General features: G+C 42.4%; 1 protein-coding gene across 1 annotated transcript in view; it reads right to left on the bottom strand.

Moving 5' to 3' along the window:
- The window catches only part of SND1 (staphylococcal nuclease and tudor domain containing 1), a 418,829-nt gene that overhangs the window by 365,147 nt on the left and 33,127 nt on the right, over positions 1 to 20,555 (bottom strand). Inside the window, exons 3-4 of the mRNA XM_029233933.1 lie at positions 12,657 to 12,777; positions 8,291 to 8,369 (exon numbers count right to left, since the gene is read on the bottom strand). Coding sequence (XP_029089766.1) covers positions 8,291 to 8,369; positions 12,657 to 12,777 — 200 coding nt within the window. The remainder of the gene's footprint in view (positions 1 to 8,290; positions 8,370 to 12,656; positions 12,778 to 20,555) is intronic.

The raw sequence follows: 20,555 nt of genomic DNA, 5'->3' as shown, positions 1-20,555 counted from the left end.
AGAGCCGCTCCAGGAGGGAGAGCTTCATTTAACCACCCCAGATTCAGGAACTAGAATCCGGGCAGAGCTCGGCAGGACACAGCGCAGGGAAAGTGACTAAGAACCACCCTTACTCCCTGTTGTCTGCAGAACAGAGCTGGGGAATGCAGAACAAATACCATTACAGACAATGTCACCCCAAAACTACTTACACATTCAATAAGGCCAGCTAAGCAAAGCAGTCTGAAGATGAAGACTCCTTCATTAGACAGAAAAACAAACTACATACAAGAGCAGCCAGAAAGTCAGTAGACAGACCGGAAAACAAAAACAAAAAAACACCCAAAACAACCAAACCCAAAAATGGCTCTGCTCTTCTCTCTCTCATACGTATCTGAGCTGAAGTGAACCTGGAAAGCCTTTCCACGATGTCAGCGCCTCGTTCCATCAACAGCCTTCTGCAGAAACTGAAGCTCCCACCATGATCAGTAGGGATTTTCAACAGGGACTCCTAACCTACGATTTCTCAAGCCAGAAATCCTCAGTACTGCTCTTTCCCTCCTCCCCACAAAAAAACACAATCATCAGCTTCAGAGATCCAAAATTACTGCCAGAATTCCACAGGGGAAAAAATGTAGCTTGAGATAGAAGCAAACATTGAAACTGAGAAACGAAGGCCTTAAATCAAGACAACTTTGGAGAAAAAAGGATTGGGACTCCAGGGGACATATCTTTGTTGAGATGGTACAATACTGCTTTGCGTTTTTTAAAAATTCTTCATTCTGGTTGCAAACTGGATTCCAAAAAACACTGCAACAGTAATCATGCCAGCAACTGTCCTTAAGACACAACTTTGGCGTGCTTCCAAAATCAGGACCTAAGACAAATGTCGGAATTCAACAAATTCCCACATGCTCACACCCCAATTATAAGCTCTAGCCAACGACTCTTTGGAGTCATAAAGGACCAAAGAAGTATATGGTGAATGACTTGACCACAAAGTCTATGAAGGCAGGAAGGAGGCAAACTGTACATTTTGGCCTTTCTTCCTCCCCATCATTGGTACAGTTCATGCAAAGATTTATCTAAAGCTTCTTCTACAGCTACAGTCATAATACAACAAGGATTTAATGATTTAAACAGCATCTTTGGGGAATTCCCTGGCAGTCCAGTGGTTAGGACTCTTCACTGCCACGGTCCCAGGTTCAATCCCTGGTCAGGAAACTAAGATCCCACAAGCCGTGTGGTACAGTCAAAAACTAAAAAAATAAAAAAAAAAAGCCAGGATTGGTTCAAGATGGCAGAGGAAAAGGACATATTCTCACTCTGTCTTGCAAGAGCACCGAAAGCACAATTAACTGCTGAACAATCATTGACAGGAAGACGCTGGAACTCACCAGAAAAGACACCCCACATCCAAAAACAAAGGAGAAGCCACAATGAGACGGTAGGAGGGGCACAATCACAATGAAATCAAGTCCCATAACTGCTGGGTGGGTGACTCACAAACTGGAGAACACTTATACCACAGAAGTCCACCCACTGGAGTGAAGGTTCTGAGCCCCACGTCAGGCTTCCCAACCTGGGGTCTGGCAACGGGAGGAGGAATTCCTAGAGAATCAGACTTTGAAGGCTAGCGAGATTTGATTGCAGGATGTCAAGAGGACTGGGGGAAACAGACTCCACTCTTGGAGGGCACACACAAAGTAGTGTGCGCATCGGGACCCAGAGGAAGGAGCAGTGACCCCATAGGAGACTGAACCAGACCTACCTGCTAGTGTTGGAGGGTCTCCTGCAGAGGCGGAGGGGTGGCTATGTCTCACCGTGAGGACAAGGACACTGGCAGCAGAAGTTCTGGGAAGTACTCCTTGGCATGAACCCTTCCAGAGTCCGCCATTAGCCCCACCAAACAGCCTGGGTAAGCTCCAGTGTTGGGTCACCTCAGACCAAACAACCAACAGGGAGGCAACCCAGCCCCACCCATCAGCAGACAAGCAGATTAAAGTTTTACTGAGCTCTGCCCACCAGAGCAACAGTCAGCTCTACCCACCACCAGTCCCTCCCATCAGTAAACTTGCACAAGCCTTTGAGATAGCCTCATCCACTAGAGGACAGACAACAGAAGCAAGAACTACAATCCTGCAGCCTGTGGGGAAAAAAACACATTTACAGAAAAACAGACAAGATGAAAAGGCAGAGGGCTACGTACCACATGAAGGAATAAGATAAAACCCCAGAAAAACAACTAAATGAAGTGGAGATAGGCAACCTTCCAGAAAAAGAATTCAGAATAATGACAGTGAAGATGATCCAGGACCTCGGAAAAAGAATGGAGGCAAAGATCAAGAAGATGCAAGAAATGTTTAACAAAGACCTAGAAGAATTAAAGAGCAAACAAACAGAGATGAACAATACAATAACTGAAATGAAAAATACACTAGAAGGAATCAATAGAATAATTGAGGCAGAAGAACAGATAAGTGACCTGGAAGACATAATGGTGGAATTCACTGCTGCAGAACAGAATAAAGAAAAAAGAATGAAAAGAAACGAAGACAGCCTAAGAGACCTCTGGGACAATATTAAACGCAACATTTGCATTATAGGGGTCCCAGAAGGAGAAGAGAGAGAGAAAGGACCCGAGAAAACACTTGAAGTGATTACAGTCGAAAACTTCCTAACATGGAAAGGAAACAGGCACCCAAGTCTGGGAAGCACAGAGAGTCCCATACAGGATAAATCCAAGGAGAAACATGCCAAGACACATAGTAATCAAATTGGCAAAAATTAAAGACAAAGAAAAATTATCGATAGCAGCAAGGGAAAAACAACAAATAACATACAAGGGAACTCCCATAAGGCTAACAGCTGATTTCTCAGCAGAAACTCTATAAGCCAGAAGGGAGTGGCAGGGATGAAAGGGAAGAACCTACAACCAAGATTACTCTACCCAGCAAGGACCTCATTCAGATTCAATGGAGAAATCAAAAGCTTTTCAGACAAGCAAAAGCTAAGAGAATTCAGCAGCACCAAAAGAGCTCTACAACAAATGCCAAAGGAACTTCTTTAAGTGGGAAACCAAAGAAAAGAAAAGGACCTACAAAAACAAACTCAGAACAATTAAGAAAATGGTAATAGGAAAATACATATCAATAATTACCTTAAAGGTGAATGGATTAAATGCTCCAATCAAAAGACACAGGCTCACTGAATGGATACAAAAACAAGACCCATACATATGCTATCTACAAGAGAACGACTTCAGACATAGGGACACATACAGACTGAAAGTGAGGGGATGGAAAAAGATATTCCATGCAAATGGAAATCAAAAGAAAGCTGGAGTAGCTATACTCATATCAGATAAAATAGACTTTAAAATAAAGAATGTTACAAGAGACAAGGAAGGAAACTACATAATGATCAAGGGATCCAAGAAGATATAACAATTATAAATATATATGCACCCAACATAGGAGCACATCAATACATAAGGCAACTGCTAACAGCCATAAAAGAGGAAATCGACAGTAACACAGTAATAGTGGGGGACTTTAACACCTCACTTACACCAATGGACAGATGATCCAAACAGAAAATTAATAAGGAAACACAAGCTTTAAATCACACAATAGACCAGATAGATTTAATTGATATTTATAGGACATTCCATCCAAAAACAACAGATTACACTTTCTTCTCAAGTGCGCATGGAACATTCTCCAGGATACATCACATCTTGGGTCACAAATCAAATATCAGTAAATTTCAGAAAACTGAAATCATATCAAGCATCTTTTCTGACCACAATGCTATGAGATTAGAAATCAATTACAGGGGAAAAAACGTACAAAACACAAACACATGGAGGCTAAGCAATACGTTACAAAATAACCAAGAGATCACTGAAGAAATCAAAGAGGAAATAAAAAAATACCTAGAGACAAAAGACAATGAAAACACGACGATCCAAAACCTATGGGATGCAGCAAAAGCAGTTCTAAGAGGTAAGTTTATAGGAATACAAGCCTATCTCAAGAAACAAGAAAAATCTCAAATAAACAATCTAACCTTACACCTAAAGGAACTAGAGAAAGAAAAACAAACAAAAGCCAAAGTTAGCAGAAAGAAAGAAATCACAAAGATCAGAGCAGAAATAAATGAAATAGAAACAAAGAAAATAATGGCAAAGATGAATAAAACTAAAAGCTGGTTCTTTGAGAAGATAAACAAAATTGATAAACCATTAGTCAGACTCATCAAGAAAAAGAGGTAGAGGACTCAAATCAATAAAATTAGAAACGAAAAAGGAGAAGTTACAACTGACACCACATAAATAAAAAGCATCCTAAGAGACTACTACAAGCAACTCTATGCCAATAAAATGGACAACCTGGAAGAAATGGACAAATTCTTAGAAAGTTATAACCTTCCAAGACTGAACCAGGAAGAAATAGAAAATGTGAACACACCAATCACAAGCAATGAAACTGAAACTGTGATTAAAAATCTTCCAACAGGGGCTTCCCTGGTGGCGCAGTGGTTGAGAGTCCGCCTGCCCACGCAGGGGACACAGGTTCGTGCCCCGGTCCGGGAAGATCCCACATGCCGCAGAGAGGCTGGGCCCGTGAGCCATGGCTGCTGAGCCTGCGTGTCTGGAGCCTGTGCTCCGCAACGGGAAAGGCCACAACAGTGAGAGGCCCGTGTACCACAAAAAAAAAAAAAAAAAAATCTTCCAACAAACAAAAGTCCAGGACCAGATGGCTTCACAGGTGAATTCTTCACAGGTGATGGCTTCACAGGTCAAATATTTAGAGAAGAGCTAACACCCATCCTTCTCAAACTCTTCCAAAAAATTGCAGAGGAAGAAACACTCCCAAACTGATTCTATGAGGCCACCATCACCCTGATACCAAAGCCAGACAAAGATACTAAAAAACAAGAAAATTACAGACCAATATCACTGATGAATATAGATGCAAAAATCCTCAACAAATTACTAGCAAACAGAATCCAACAACACATTAAAAGAATCATACACTATGATCAAGTGGGATATATCCCAGGGATGCAATGATTCTTCAATACACACAAATCAATCAATGTGATACACCATATTAACAAACTGAAGAATAAAAACCATATGATCATCTCAACAGATGCAGAAAAAGCTTCTGACACAATTCAACACCCGTTTATGATAAAAAATCTCCAGAAGTGGGCATATAGGGAACCTAACTCAACATAATAAAGGCCATATATGACAAACCCACAGCAAACATCACTCCCAGTGGTGAAAAACTGAAACCATTTCCACTAAGATCAGGAACAAGACAAGGATGTCCACTCTCACCACTATTATTCAACATAGTCTTGGAAGTCCTAGCCACGGCAATCAGAGAAGAAAAAGAAATAAAAGGAATACAAATTGGAAAAGAAGAAGTAAAACTGTCACTGTCTGCAGATGACATGATACTATACATAGAGAATCCTAAAGATGCCACCAGAAAACTACTGGAGCTAATCAGTGAATTTGGTAAAATTGCAGGATACAAAATTAATGCACAGAAATCTCTTGCATTCCTATACACTAATGATGAAAAATCTGAAAGAGAAATTAAGGAAACACTCCCATTTACCACTGCAACAAAAAGAATGAAATACCTAGGAATAAACCTACCTAAGGAGACAAAAGACCTGTATGGAGAAAACTGTAAGACACTGATGAAAGAAATTAAAGATCATACAAACAGATGGAGAGATATACCATGTTCTTGGACTGCAAGAATCAATACTGTGAAAATGACTACACTACCCATACAGATTCAGTGCAATCCCTATCAAATTACCAATGGCATTTTTTACGGAACTAGAACAAAAAATCTTAAAATTTGTATGGAGACACAAAAGACCCCAAATAGCCAAAGCAGTCTTGAGGGAAAAAAACGGAGCTGGAGCTGGAAGAACCAGATTCCCTGACTTCAGACTATACTACAAAGCTACAGTAATCAAGACAATATGGTACTGGCACAAAAACAGAAATATAGATCAATGGAACAGGATAGAAAGCCCACAGATAAACCCACGCACCTATGGTCAACTGATCTATGACAGAGGAGGCAAGGACATACAATGGAGAAAACACAGTCTCTTCAATAAGTGGTGCTTGGGAAACTGGACAGCTACATGTAAATGAATGAAATTAGAACACTTGCACAAAAATAAACTCAAAATGGATTAGAAACCTAAATGTAAGACTGGACACTATAAAACTCTTAGAGGAAAACATAGGCAGAACACTCTTTGACATAAATCACAGCAAGATCTTTTTTGATCCACTTCATAGAGTAATGGAAATAAAAGCAAAAATAAACAAATGGGACCTACTGAAACTTAAAAGCTTTTGCAAAGCAAAGGAAACTACAAATAAGACGAAAAGACAACCTCAGAATGGGATAACATTTTTGCAAATGAAGCAACGGACAAGGGATTAATCTCCAAAATATACAAGCAGCTCATGCAGCTCAATATCAAAAAAACAAACAACCCAATCCAAAAATGGGCAGAAGACCTAAATAGACATTTCTTCAAAGAAGACATACAGATGGCCAAGAAGCACATGAAAAGCTGCTCAACATCACTAATTATTAGAGAAATGCAAATCAAAACTACTATGAGGTATCACCTCACACCAGTTAGAATGGGCATCATCAGAAAATCTACAAACAACAAATGCTGGAGAGGGTATGGAGAAAAGGGAACCCTCTTGCACTGCTGGTGGGAATGTAAATTGATACAGCCACTATGGAGAAGAGTAAGGAGATTCCTTAAAAAACTAAAAATAGAATTACCATATGACCCAGCAATCCCACTACTGGGCATATACCCAGAGAAAACCATAATTCAAAAAGACACATGCACCCCAATGTTCATTGCAGCACTATTTACAATAGCCAGGTCATGGAAGCAACCTAAATGCTCATCGACAGACGAATGGATAAAGAAGATCTGGTACATATATACAATGGAATATTACTCAGCCATAAAAAGGAACGAAATTGGGTCGTTTGTAGAGACGTGGATGAATCTAGAGACTGTCATACAGAGTGAAGTAAGTCAGAAAGAGAAAAACAAATATCATATATTAATGCATATATGTGGAATCTAGAAAAATGGTACAGATGAACCGGTTTGCAGGGCAGAAATTGAGACACAGATGTAGAGAACAAACGTATGGACAACAAGGGGGGAAAGTTCTGGGCGGGGGGGGGGGGGCAGGTGGATGAACTGGGCGATTGGGATTGACATGTATTCACTGATGTGTTTAAAATGGATAACAAATAAGAACCTGCTGTATAAAGAAATAAAATAAAATTCAAAAATTCAAGAAAATAAATAAATAAAATAAAAATAAAAAAACAAACAACAACAACAACAAAAAATCCAGTATCTTTAGCCTCCAAATTACTGATGTAGCTTAGACTTTTCAGAGACTAAAGTGTTAATTAAAGCCAGCTGCAACCCATCCTACTGAGTGAAGCTAACATGATATATGTACTATAAACCTTACATACCTAAAAATCATTTCTAACAAATTCACACTGACATTAACAACAAATACATTTTACCTATTACTTAAGTATATACAGATCCATAAACCAAAACAGGCTTAAAAGGCTTTGGAGAGAGATAAATTTTCCCCGACCTTAAAACATAACCACTGAGCCCCTGTCAGTTTTGCTAGATTCCAATCAGCAGATTTTGCCTGGAATTTGATTTATTCAATGTGCTTTATTTTACATTTACTTATTCCTTGTACCTCATATAATATCGTACATCTACTTGTTGTTTGGTTTGTTGTCTGTCTCCCTGTTAAACTGTTAGCAGAACCTAAGTGTCTTTGTTCACTGCTATATTCACAGTGTCTAGAACACACCCTGGCATATAGTAAATGCTCAATAAATATTTGGGGATGGATGGATAAATACTCTGGAACTCAACATCTACGGTGTAAGGCATAAGTCTACTGATTCTTATGAATATAAGAACATCACTGCTTCGTCTCCAAGTCTGTTTTTGAATTACACACATCAAATGCCACTAATGAATGCTGAGTAACCTCCTCGCTCAGAAAAATACACACGTACACCTGGGCAGGAATATCCTAGAAGCCATGAGAACACCAGATATTACCTATTTTATGTCGGGGGCAGGAATGAAAATGCAGCAAAGCCAGTGTAGAGTCGACTCCCCCAGTTCTCACTGTGGTGTGAGAGGAAGTCAGACAGTCAGAAGAGTAATGGACACTTACTTGTTCGCTCTCATGCCTTCTCTCCGGGTGGCCAATCCCTCTGCAACCAGAGATTCTGCAATGTTTTCCCCATTGGTATCTGAGGAGGAAAAAAGAGGTGCGAATTTTGTGTTTAAATCCAATAGCTCCATGAACAATAGCTCCAATAGCAAGAGAGCTCTCATGGGACCACTTTCACCCATAGCTCTTCAAGGAATGATGTTGCCAGCGAATGGGACAAGGCAGCAAGGTAGGGTTGGGTTTTCCGAAAAACCTCTTCTCCCCCAAAATGTCTAGTCTCTAGGACCCAGAGGTCTATAAATCTTCTCTGGACTAATTTTCTAGTGTATCTCCTGAGCCAAAGGCAATCTCAGGAACTCCAGGAGACTGACAGGGAAGCAAGACACATGCAGCAGCCCAGGAAAGGATAACTAACACTGACCTAAGGAAGAGAGGTCTGGCACCAAATGCGAATTCTGCCGCTTAATAGGTCTTTCAGCATCTTGATACATGTACTCATCTATAAAATGGGAAGAGTACCTGCCGAGATGGGTTCTTGCGAGAATTAAATGTGTGTAAATCACCAAGCGCAGTGCCAAGCACACGGCAGGAATTCACACAACAGATTCAAAAGGCAGCCCCCCCCCACCTGGACAGTCAGACAGATTCACCTAGGACTGCCTACGATGTTTCACACTAGCAAGTCCAGTTCCTCTCAGGATGTCCTGTTCTCTGCTCCAAGAGGCCACCAAGACAAGCAAGCCACACCATTTGACAAACACTTTCTCCTAGCCTCAGAGATGCAGGGGACAGCATCTCGATTTCCAATCTCACACGGCAGCCTTCAGAGCAGGCAACAAAAATGAAGTGAAACATAAAACACAAGCTGATTAGACGCCCCCTGAGCACTTGAAACATTAATTGCATTTCCACACTGCTGAAAAAGCTTTTAGGCTCTCTGTATTCTCTGAAATCTCTGCTTGTCAGCCAAAATGATAAAAGAAGACAGCTATGAGGGAATCGCCACATAAAAATCTTTAATACAGCAGAGAACAAGCTCCTAGATAAACTGAAACACAGCAGTCTAGCTGATAGGTAACGTCAGCATAGAATAAAATTCTCTAGGGTTTATGTATTCAGTACACTATACATAGACTTCCACAAGCAACAACAAGTTTACATACCACTCCCAAACTCAACCTAATGCCTTGCCATTAGCCCTGTCCAAACTTCTGAAGCACATAAGCCCCTGTTCCTACTGCCAAAAACAAAAAAAGTTGAGATGAATGCTGTTCACGCAAAGAACGTTCAGGTTCTGAAGCTGAGCGTGGATCACAAGAACCTTTCCACTGAGGTTACTGCTGAGGCCAGACACAGACACACACAGCTACCTGACATCAGTAAATATTACATTCGTTCTTTCGAAGCAACAGGAATAATCCCACAGAGTGGAAAGTCAAAAGGAAAGACTCCACAATGATGGGGAAAGTTGAGCAGTAAGGTACCAAGAGGTCGGGGGTAGAAAGAATGAAGGCCTGGTACACACAAGGCGAACGGCCATAAAATCTCCAGTCAACAGCAAACGCAACAGCTCTCGGACAGCTCCTTGGCACAGAGTGCTTTGAAAGGGCTGCTGGCTGGCCCACTTCTAAATGAGTTCATTGCTCCTTCAAAAGGGAGAAAAATACAATTCTCTGGGCCAAACTCCCAAAGAAGGTAACAAAATGTGGTGGATAGAATACTGAAAACAGGGAATTTGTAGGGAAAAGATCTGATGCTTGCTTATTACTAACCAAGGTATGATTGTGATCAAGTCACAATTGGGGCTGGTACTCAGAGCAGGTGGGTGACTATATTTTCTCCAAAAGTTGAAGACTAATCAATCATCTCTCTCTTTTTTTTAATAAGTTCTGGGTTAACCACAAACTCTCAAATTCTGTCATTCTCCTCCATCATAAAAAGAGTAGCCACGGGGCTTCCCTGGTGGCGCAGTGGTTGAGAGTCCGCCTGCCAATGCAGGGGACACGGGTTCGTGCCCCGGTTCGGGAGGATCCCGCATATCGCGGAGCAGCTGGGCCCGTGAGCCATGGCCGCTGAGCCTGCGTGTCCGGAGCCTGTGCTCCGCAACGGGAGAGGCCACAACAGTGAGAGGCCCGCGTACCGCAAAAAAAAAAAAAAAAAAAAAAGAGTAGCCACATAAACAACAGGGATTTACTGTATAGCACATGAAACCATATTCAGTATCTTATAATAACCTATAGTGGAAAAGAATCTGAAGTTACACACCTGAAACACAATATTGTAAATCAACTATAGTTAAATAATTATTTATCTATCTACATATAGCAAAAGAAAATCTTTTTTCTAAACAAAAAAGAACAAAAGACAGAAAAGAGAGTAGCCATAAAATAGGCTAAATATATGAACACTAATTAATTAGTTAAGGCACTGTTTCATTACAGTTGACAGTGAGAGTTGGTTAAAGTATCTGAGTGAAAATATTAAACTTTAAGCCATTTAAGCCTTTAAAACTGAAAGATGTAGATGATTTCAATCATTCTTTCGGTAATTTTTTTTTTTTTTTTTTTTTTTTGCGGTACGCGGGCCTCTCACTGTTGTGGCCTCTCCGGCTGCGGAGCATAGGCTCCGGACGCGCAGGCTCAGCGCCCATGGCTCACGGGCCCAGCCGCTCCGTGGCATGTGGGATCTTCCCGGATCGGGGCACGAACCCGTGTCCCCTGCATCAGCAGGCGGACTCTCAACCACCGCGCCACCAGGGAAGCCCCTTTCAGTAATTATTTATCAATCACCTTGTATGCGCCAGATTCTATTAAACACACTAGTACGTTAACATGCTAAATTACATCCACTCTGTAATTTACATCAGTTTGAAAAACAAACTTTCTAAAAACAATTTTAAATGTCAGCTCCTCTTACCTTAAATAGACTTTTTTATAGTGGGAGACTAAGGTTATTTAAATGAACACTTATAGGTGGTCTCTCCATAGAGATATCTGTACCGAAAAAATGTTCTATAGTCCAGTGAGGTCTCTTGTCTGGTAACAGAAGATTGACCAGCTCTTACAGAATTGTATTATTTTGGGTAATGAAATTCTCGAACAATTGCATTTTGAAGACAGTACACTTCTATTTGTCTTACATTCTTTCTAGCCAGTAGCCCTCCAACAATAATGCTCAAGTGTTTTATTACCTACTATATTATTTGAATTATGGGTAAAAGGCACATTTATTTACTTCTCTTTTTGAAAAGATTCCATATATTTCTATAATTTCCCAATCAGGATGCAGATAGCCATTTGCTAAAAGGGCTGTTTCTCTACTGGGTAAATTGGACAAGAAGGCTCCAAGGTCATCCACAACTCACTTGTCTAAGACCTCTACACTTAGAATCCTAAAAGGATATTGTTAGCCTTATCATATACCCTGCTTGCTTACTTCCAGCTTACTAGTCACCCAAGGCAAATAGATTATCTAAAGCAGCTCAGTTAGAAGGCCAGTTTATCAAGAATCACAGGAAACTTTAAAAGGTGTCTGCTCCCAAATAATCCAGATGAATATAAGTGTTCCTGTTCATCTGACTGCTTTATGGAAAACATTCTACCAATTCTTTCAATGTCCTATTTCTGTTCAAACTCCATTGTGCAATCTTACTCTCCCTCTACCTAATGCAAAGAAGACCAGAACACCTAATATCCTATAAGCTATCCGGCCCAGCTAAACAACAGGCATATGTGTGCACACACACATATTTATTGAGTGCATTCTCTGCCGGAGTGAGATGCTTTACACATAGCATCTCTTTAAACTCTCTCTATAATTTACAAATGAAACTAGGGCTTAGAAAGGTTCAGTTACGGGTTAAGTAAGAGTACATGGTAGAAGAGCCAGGAATCCACACCTACACCACTCCAAAGCCTGTGTTCTTTCCATTCCATTCCATTCCAAGTCATGTGGCTTACAAAAAACCACAAGCCCTAAACAAATCGTCCTTTCCTAAAGAGAGTCCCTAGGAGGAGAAGAAAAGCCACAAGATAGATAAAGCAAACAGAAGATGCAATAGGAAATCTATAGGAATTCAATTAGCATCTGACCTAGAAGCACAGAGCCAATGAGTTCCACAGGCTGACAGCCTAAATACAGGGGAAAATAATTCTACGCTTACACGCACACCTAAACCAAGCCAGGAAAGCGGGCACAGGAGTAAACTAGGAGCAGGAGTACCAGGGCACCTACGTGCCACGAGCTCTGTGCACTTCCAATGAGACCTACAGCCAACCCTCCCAGAGCGACCTCCGCCAGACGAAAACCAGTCTTTGGAGGAACTTCAGACTTGGAGAAAAATGTACCTTTCCCCCTTGGTACTCACCTTTTCCAAGGTAGATCATGCCATACTCTCGCCCCTGGGGAGTCTTGTTTTCTATCGTGAAGCAGACTTCCTTCCCAATCAGCTTCTTCCGAAGGAACTCTCGAGCAGGAAATGCCCAGGGCTGAAAGATAAAATAAACGTGTTCAAGAACTAGGCAGTTGTCACACGACACAATCAACATCCAAGCAACTTCACTCCTTCAATAGCCTGGCCATGCACTAGGCCCTGAGGAGAATATAAAAATGAAACATACACAACATGGATCATACGCTTAGGGGGCTCCTAAAAAAGGCAGGTCGAACAGTTGGTTTAACTAGCACGAGCCCTAAAAACAGGCATCATGGTTTCCCAGACACCAGCACTAGGAGTTCCCCCCGTGCCCACCCCTCCATCACCCCCATCACCGTCTACTCTCCAGCTGTCTGCTGTCTACTGTCTACTGTCTAGCTGGTAAGGGATCAGCTTGACAATGGTGGTTCTTCCCTGTCCCTCATTAAAGACCCAGATACAAGGAGTGAGCCACACATCCACAATGGGTACAGAGTCTGCATGTGATCGCAAGATACTGTGCAGGGACTTCCCTGGTGGTGCAGTGGTTAAGAATCCGCCTACCAATGCAGGGGACACGGGTTTGATCCCTGTTCTGGGAAGATCCCATGTGCCGTGGAGCAACTAAGCCCGTGCGCCACAACTACTGAGCCTGCGCTCTAAAGCCTGCGAGCTGCAACTACTGAAGCCCACGCACCTATAGCCCGTGCTCCTCAATGAGAGAAGCCACAGCAATGAGAAGCCCACGCATCACAATGAAGAGTAGCCCCCGCTCGCCACAACCAGAGAAAGCCTGCGCGCAGCAAGGAAGACCCAAAGCAGCCAAAAATAAAAATTAAAAAAAATATATATATATATATATATAAAAAGATACTGTGCAAAGGGATGGTTTTACCCCATCACTTTGGGATAGTACAGACAAAGGGAGATGTCTCCTCTGAAGCAGCACTGTCATAGTCAGTAGTCACTAGCACTTGAATTTACAGTTTGGACCTAGCTCAGTGCCCCAAGTTCCCTTAGAACAGAAATGAGGAAGGAGAGGTAAGAGCTCAAGGAGTACATGATCTGCAGAAGTTCGTGTGCAGGAACAATACAGCGTATAAAAGGGCAGAGTGGTATATGTCTATCACCAATTGGAGCCACAGAACATGGACTACACATAGTAAAGGCAAAACAGTGTATCAGTGACCTGAAAAGGAAGCACCTGCCAACCTTTTCAGTCCATGAAGATTATTCCATGGGGTTAGCCAAGAAGCTTTTCTAGAAGAAAAACATCCATGACTTCCCAGAAACCAGAAACCAGTTTAAATGTGGCAGTCTACCAACCCACTGGGCTAGTATTCACAAAACCAGTACTGTTAGACAACGACAACTGTGGATAGTTCTAGGAAGAACTAATCCTGAGTAAGTGCTCTTGAAGACACAAAAACAAGCTTATCCTCATTCATCTAATGCGCTCTCTTCAAAGTGCCAACAAGCAAAAGAACCAATCACTCAATGGCAATATGGAGTTCACCACATTTTAATCTCCCATTTCTACCCCTCTCCTCATTCATAATAATGAAAACAGATACTGTGACCAAAGAGTATGATGACTGATAATGAGCCCAACTACCAGCCACATCACAGAAACAGTACTAAACCAATTAACACAGCCTCATACATTTTTATCACCTTAGTGATCCACTTACTCTAAAAACATCCTCAGCTATAGATCTAATGTCTAGGCTTCAGTTTTGAGTAATACACTAATACCTAAAATTCAGTAAAACACTGCTTTCCTAAATGCAAAGCTCTGACAAAACAAAGTACTCCTAAAGGAAGCCAAGACTTTGGTAAAAATTCATTTATCAAGGGTCAGTTCACAAGGAACTAGCTAACCCCTGTGGGGAAACCTCCAACTTCTACCGACTAGGCAGAATTACTAAAAGCTTTTAAGGCTTGAGGAAGGAGCACCCTTCTCTCAGGACCTCATGTTTTACAGCTGGTCAGTCACTGGGCAATAAGAGAAAGCTACACTGGAGGTCCTGAAAAGGACATACACCTTATCCTAGAGAAAGGTAGCCTAGGTTCTTTAATATTCCAGCCTTCTCAAGTTGTGTTCCATCCAGAGTCAGGCAAATTCAATAAATGGACAAGATACAAGCTATGAAGAGAGACGATTAGAAGATTCGGGAAAGCGAGTGACCGCATCACTCCTGCCGAGGGCAACAGAGCACTCCAGGAGAGAATACTGCGCAGGTGTCCACACAGAGCACAGCCAGCAGAGGGCTACCTAATGGGGAAGGCCGTCCCAGCAGAGCCTCCCAGAACGGCCCTACGTATACAGAAACTGACTCAAAGCGCTCATCACATTAGGGCCACAATGACCCAATAGGAAGAATCACTGGTCTGGTCAAATGATGTGCCAGAGTTCCACCTAGGAAGCAATGGCTGTTAAGTAGCTGAGACTCAAAACTGCCTCTTCCCTTTAGAATGCCCAATGGCAGGTGATCTAGCAGCTTGCTCCCCACTCCCAGACCCATGCAAGGTTCTGGTGTCTACCACGACAAATGGAATTTTAATTCCCATCTTTTCTTTGCACCAGGTACACTCCTAAACTACTGAAACAAGATTAAATCCCACAACAATGTAAACCCTCAAAGCTAGCTACTTTTGTACTTGGCCCAGTGCTCGATCATCCCACTGTCCCACCTGCGCATGTAATTACTCCCTCTCTGCTGCAACCACACCACCACCCCAACTTTCAAAAGCTCCACTGAATGTAGAACGACTGTGACATTCATTTCTATATTTCGCATGAAACCAACATACAGCTTCACATACAATGAGAGCTCAAGAAATCTGTGGGAAATAAATATATAATTCCCACAGTGCCCATCAATGCAGTTATCTAGGCTGCGTAGAGTAGCTAGGCAATGCTGGGGATTAGGCTGGAACAGGGCAGTATGGTTGGGGACACACAGCAGAGCTGCTTTTATTGTCACGGGACTTAGGAGAGAGCTAAGTTTCCCTGAAAGCAGATATGAAAGAAGGCGGAGAATAATCAAGTGCCTGATATTTGGGACAGTGATACAAAGGGAAGCAAATAAGCAATCATGTCCTTGACTCTGTTTGAATGTGACAAAACTAGACATGCTCCAAAACAACAGAAAGCCAGAGAGAAAGTAGTGCTACATTCCACAATCCACTGATCCACAAAAGGAGACGCTCGGGTTCTTTTCCTCATTATTCACTGTACACCTGCTTTGTGTCAGGCACTGACGAGGCAGAAAAACACAGATGTCCCTCCCCTCGAGGAGCCGACAACCAAATATAGAGACATATAAACATGGAATAGGGTGACAGCACAAAAAAGGGATGATGAAAGGTGATGTCAGGTGTGACTTCTCCAGAGGATGAATCACCGGGGCACAAGGAGGAGATGGAGCTTCCGCTGGAAGGGGAGGTTGAGCCAAGGCATGAGCAGGCAGGACTCAGGTGGCCTGTTAGGAGACCCGAACACTTCCTCAGGGTTGGGACTTAGCATCCCAGAAGGGGTTCAGTAAGAGAAGACTAAAAGTCAAATCACAAATGGGATTGTAACCCAGGCTAAGGCATTTAAATTTGTCCAGCGGTAATGAGGAATCACTGAAGTATCTGGCAGTAATACTGAGCCAGGGAAAAAAAAATGACATTATATCTCAAAAACATCTGAGAGCATACAGAGAAAGAATCAGAGGGAAGGAAAATGAAGGCAGAAAGACTGTTATCTTAATATTCCAGAGTTGAACAAAGCACTCTCTCAGAGTTGAACAAAGAACAATAGCAATTGTAATGAAGTTTCGAGAAGAGAGATTTTGAAAGAGGCAGAATCTCTAGGTCTCGATAAAAGCCTGGAGGTTGGCGGGGGTGTCTGGAATTGGGTTACCACTTGGCGTCACTGCTAACTTGAGCCAGAGCACCTTCAAGGGCATGGTGGGGGGAAAACCAAATCACAGCAGGGCAAGGAGAGACTAGATTACTGCACACAGAAATAGTGACTGTGGCTGACGAAGGGTGAAATCTGTAGCTCTCAAATACTTCATGTGACAGGGACCTTTGAAGAGTTACTAGGAGAAACTGAGTTGCTCTGGAAGAGACAAAAACCACTAGGCTGTATAAATACATGAAACTCCAATGAGAGCAGGGATCAGATTACATGGTATTCTTTCAGGTGGGATAGTTCTGGTAAGATTTTATTGTACTGTTACATAGGCTACAGCTAAGATACTTCAGAACAAGCTCCAACTGGCCTTGATTCTCATCCACAAAACAGAAAATTAAAACCCAACCCTTCTTCCCTACAGGCAACACTGCTTCTTCCTTCTGGGGAAATGAACTTGACTGGCTCTAGCCAACCAGGGTCAACACTCTTCTCCTCTTAGAAGCAGGCAAGCTGTTACACAACACAAAACTGAAAGGGAAAGAACTATTCAAAACGTTGATCAAGAAAAGCACTTAGCACCCAAAATTTGAAAAGTGCTGAGAGAGATGTAATCTTCAGCACTTGGACTAACAGTACGAGAAATGTCTGTAGTAGCAGAAATTAAATAGCACTAGAGATTACCACAGCTAACGTTTGTTAAGTAGCTTACAGGCCCATGCTAAACATTCCGCATTATCTTGTTTAATCCTCATTGAACAACCCTGAGGTATAGAGTGACCCAATACTTGTGCTTACTGACAGAGGACCAATGGAAAATAACTGATTTTGTCTATTTAGTCATTATCCCAAGAATCTAACTGCTGTTGATAGAATTTGGGGTGATTTGTCTCTATTTCCTATAACACTGCTTTACTACCTTCTTAATTCAAACAAAATGCTTTTTATTATAGATGAAAAAAACTGCATGTTTTTCCTTAAATGAAAGAACCCCATGAGCTGCTTTTTTTCCCGCACTTCCATGGGAGGAAAACAGCAGACGGAAGCTGAGGTACCAACTTGCCCATCATCATCAAGCTGAGGCAAAAGACAAATAATTAGAATCCAGAAACTTCATTTTTGATAGCCAAAGCACCACTGAAGAAGAGACAAGAACTGATGTTTCAAAGTACAGGAGCCAAGAAGACTCATGGCAGCTGCCTGGAGAGGTAACTTAAGGAGTCCCAGGCAGACCACAAAGAAGGCAAGGTGGCCAGGCATTAGAGATGGGGGAGAAGGGGGCTGGAGGGGATGGTGGAACAAAAGCTCAGAAGCTTGTCAAATCGCCATAACACATGGTTCTTGACAACTACTGAACCACAAGTTGCCCTAAGAAACTGATAACTTCCTCCCTTCAAAATGCATGTTTACACAAAATTTTGCAAACAATTTCATAGGGTTCACAGACGTCCTTAGGACACAGATCCCAGATTAAGAATCTATAATAAGGCACATTCCTAACATTTATAGTCTATGCTACCATTTATGAAAATGAGTGTCTACGGTATAGCACAGTGAACTATATATACTCAATATCTTGTAATAACCTATCATGGAAAAGAATCTGAAATACATATAACTGAATCACTTTGCTGTACACTTGAAACTAACACAACATGGTAAATTAACTATACTTCAATTTAAAAAAAGAAAGAAAGAAAAGAAAATGAGTGTCTGCTTGTATAGGTGATAAATGCCTCTGGAGATTCAAGCCTGCCGTAACACCAGTAGTCTCCTGGGAGAAGAACTAGATTTTTCACTGTGCATCCTTCTGAATTTTGAAGGTAAATGAAGAATTCAAACATAACTAATGCCAACCTCAAACAGCGGAGACTACCTAGGAAATGTACTAACCTGTTTCCAGAGAAAGAGGCATGAAACACTGATAAACCTGAAAAGGCTCTAAACCTATGGGAAAGTGTATGACGGAAAGAGACTGGGATTACTGGGATTAAAGGTAGTGAATGTATAAACTGAAGCAAGCCACTGTTGATTTGTCATCAATCCTGTGATATAAAAATACTTGAAATAGGGAGCCTACCTCAAGATGGCAGAGGAGTGAGACGTGGACATCACCTTCCTCCTGACAAATGCATCAGAAATATATCTACATGTGGAATAACTCCTACAGAACACCTACTAAACGCTGGCAGAAGACCTCAGACTTCCCAGAAGACAATAAACTCCCCACGTACCTGGGTAGGGCCAAAGAAAAAAGAAAAAACAGACAAAAGAATAGGGACGGGACCTGCACCTCTAGGAGGGAGCTGTGAAGGAGGAAAAGTTTCCACACACTAGAAGCCCCTTCACTGGCAGACACGGGGGGTGACAGGGGGGAAGCTTCAGAGCCACGGAGGAAAGCACAGCAACAGGGGTGCGGAGGGCAAAGCGGAGAGATTCCCGCACAGAGGATCGGTGCCGATCGGCACTCACCAGCCCGAGAGGCTTGTCTGCTCACCCATCGGGGCGGGCGGGGCTGGGAGCTGAGGCTCGGGCTTCAGAGGTCAGACCCCAGGGAGAGGACTGGGGTTGGCTGCGCGAACACAGACTGAAGGGGGCTAGTGCCCCACAGCTAGCTGGGAGGGAGTCTGGGAAAAATTCTGGACCTGCCTAAGAGGCAAGAGACCACTGTTTTGGGTGTGCGAGGAGAGGGGATTCAGAGCACCACCTAAATGAGCTCGAGAAGGGTGCGAGCCGCAGCTATCAGCGCGGATCCCAGAGACGGGCATGAGACGCTAAGGCTGCTGCTACCGCCACCAAGAAGCCTGTGTGCAAGCACAGGTCACTATCCACACCCACCTTCCGGGGAGCCTGTGCAGCCTGCCACTGCCAGGGTCCCGTGATCCAGGGACAACTTTCCCGGGAGAACACACGGCGCACCTCGGCTGGTGCAACGTTATGCTGGCCTCTGCCCCCGCAGGCTCGCCCCGCATTCCATACCCCTCCCTCCCCCCCCGCCTGAGTGAGCCAGAGCCCCCGAATCAGCTGCTCCTTTAACCCTGTCCTGTCTGAGTGAAGAACAGATGCCCTCAGGCGACCTACACGCAGAGGCGGGGCCAAATCCAAAGCTGAGCCCCTGGGAGCTGTGAGAACAAAGAAGAGAAAGGGAAATCTCTCCCAGCAGCCTCAGGAGTGGCGGGGTAAATCTCCACAATCAACTTGATGGACCTGCATCTGTGGAACACCTGAATAGACAACGAATCATCCCAAAATTCAGGCGGTGGACTTCAGAAGCAACTGTAGACTTGGGGGTTTGCTTTCTGCATCTAATTTATTTCTGGTTTTATGTTTATCTTAGTTTAGTATTTAGAGTTTACCATCATTGGTAGATTTGTTTATTGATTTGGTTGCTCTCTTCCTTGTTTTATTTTTAATATATATCTTTTTTTCCATTTTCTCTTTCTGTGAGTCTGTGTGTGTATGCTTCTTTGTGTGATTTTGCCTGTATAGCTTTGCTATAAAGAAACACAAGCTTTAAATGATACATTAAACAGGATGGACTTAATTGATATTTATAGGACATTCCATCCCAAAACAACAGAATACACTTTCTTCTCAAGTGCTCCTGGAACATTCTCCAGAATAGATCATCTATTGGGTCACAAATAAAGCACTGGTAAATTTAAAAAAATTGAAATCGTACCAAGTATGTTTTCCGACCACAATGCTATGAGACTAGATATCAATTACAGGAAAAAAACTGTAAAAAATACAAACACATGGAAGCTAAACCATACACTACTAAATAACCAAGAGATCACTGAAGAAATCAAAGAGGGACTCAAAAAATACCTAGAAACAAATGACAATGAAAACACGATGACCCAAAACCTACGGGATGCAGCAAAAGCAGTTCTAAGAGGGAAGTTTAGAGCAATACAATTCTACCTCAAGAAACAAGAAACATC

The sequence above is a fragment of the Monodon monoceros genome, unplaced genomic scaffold, assembly GCF_005190385.1.
Source record: "Monodon monoceros isolate NGI ecotype Baffin Bay Population unplaced genomic scaffold, NGI_Narwhal_1 Super_Scaffold_2, whole genome shotgun sequence".
Taxonomy (NCBI): domain Eukaryota; kingdom Metazoa; phylum Chordata; class Mammalia; order Artiodactyla; family Monodontidae; genus Monodon; species Monodon monoceros.
This window is presented reverse-complemented; position numbering and strand designations above follow the sequence as displayed.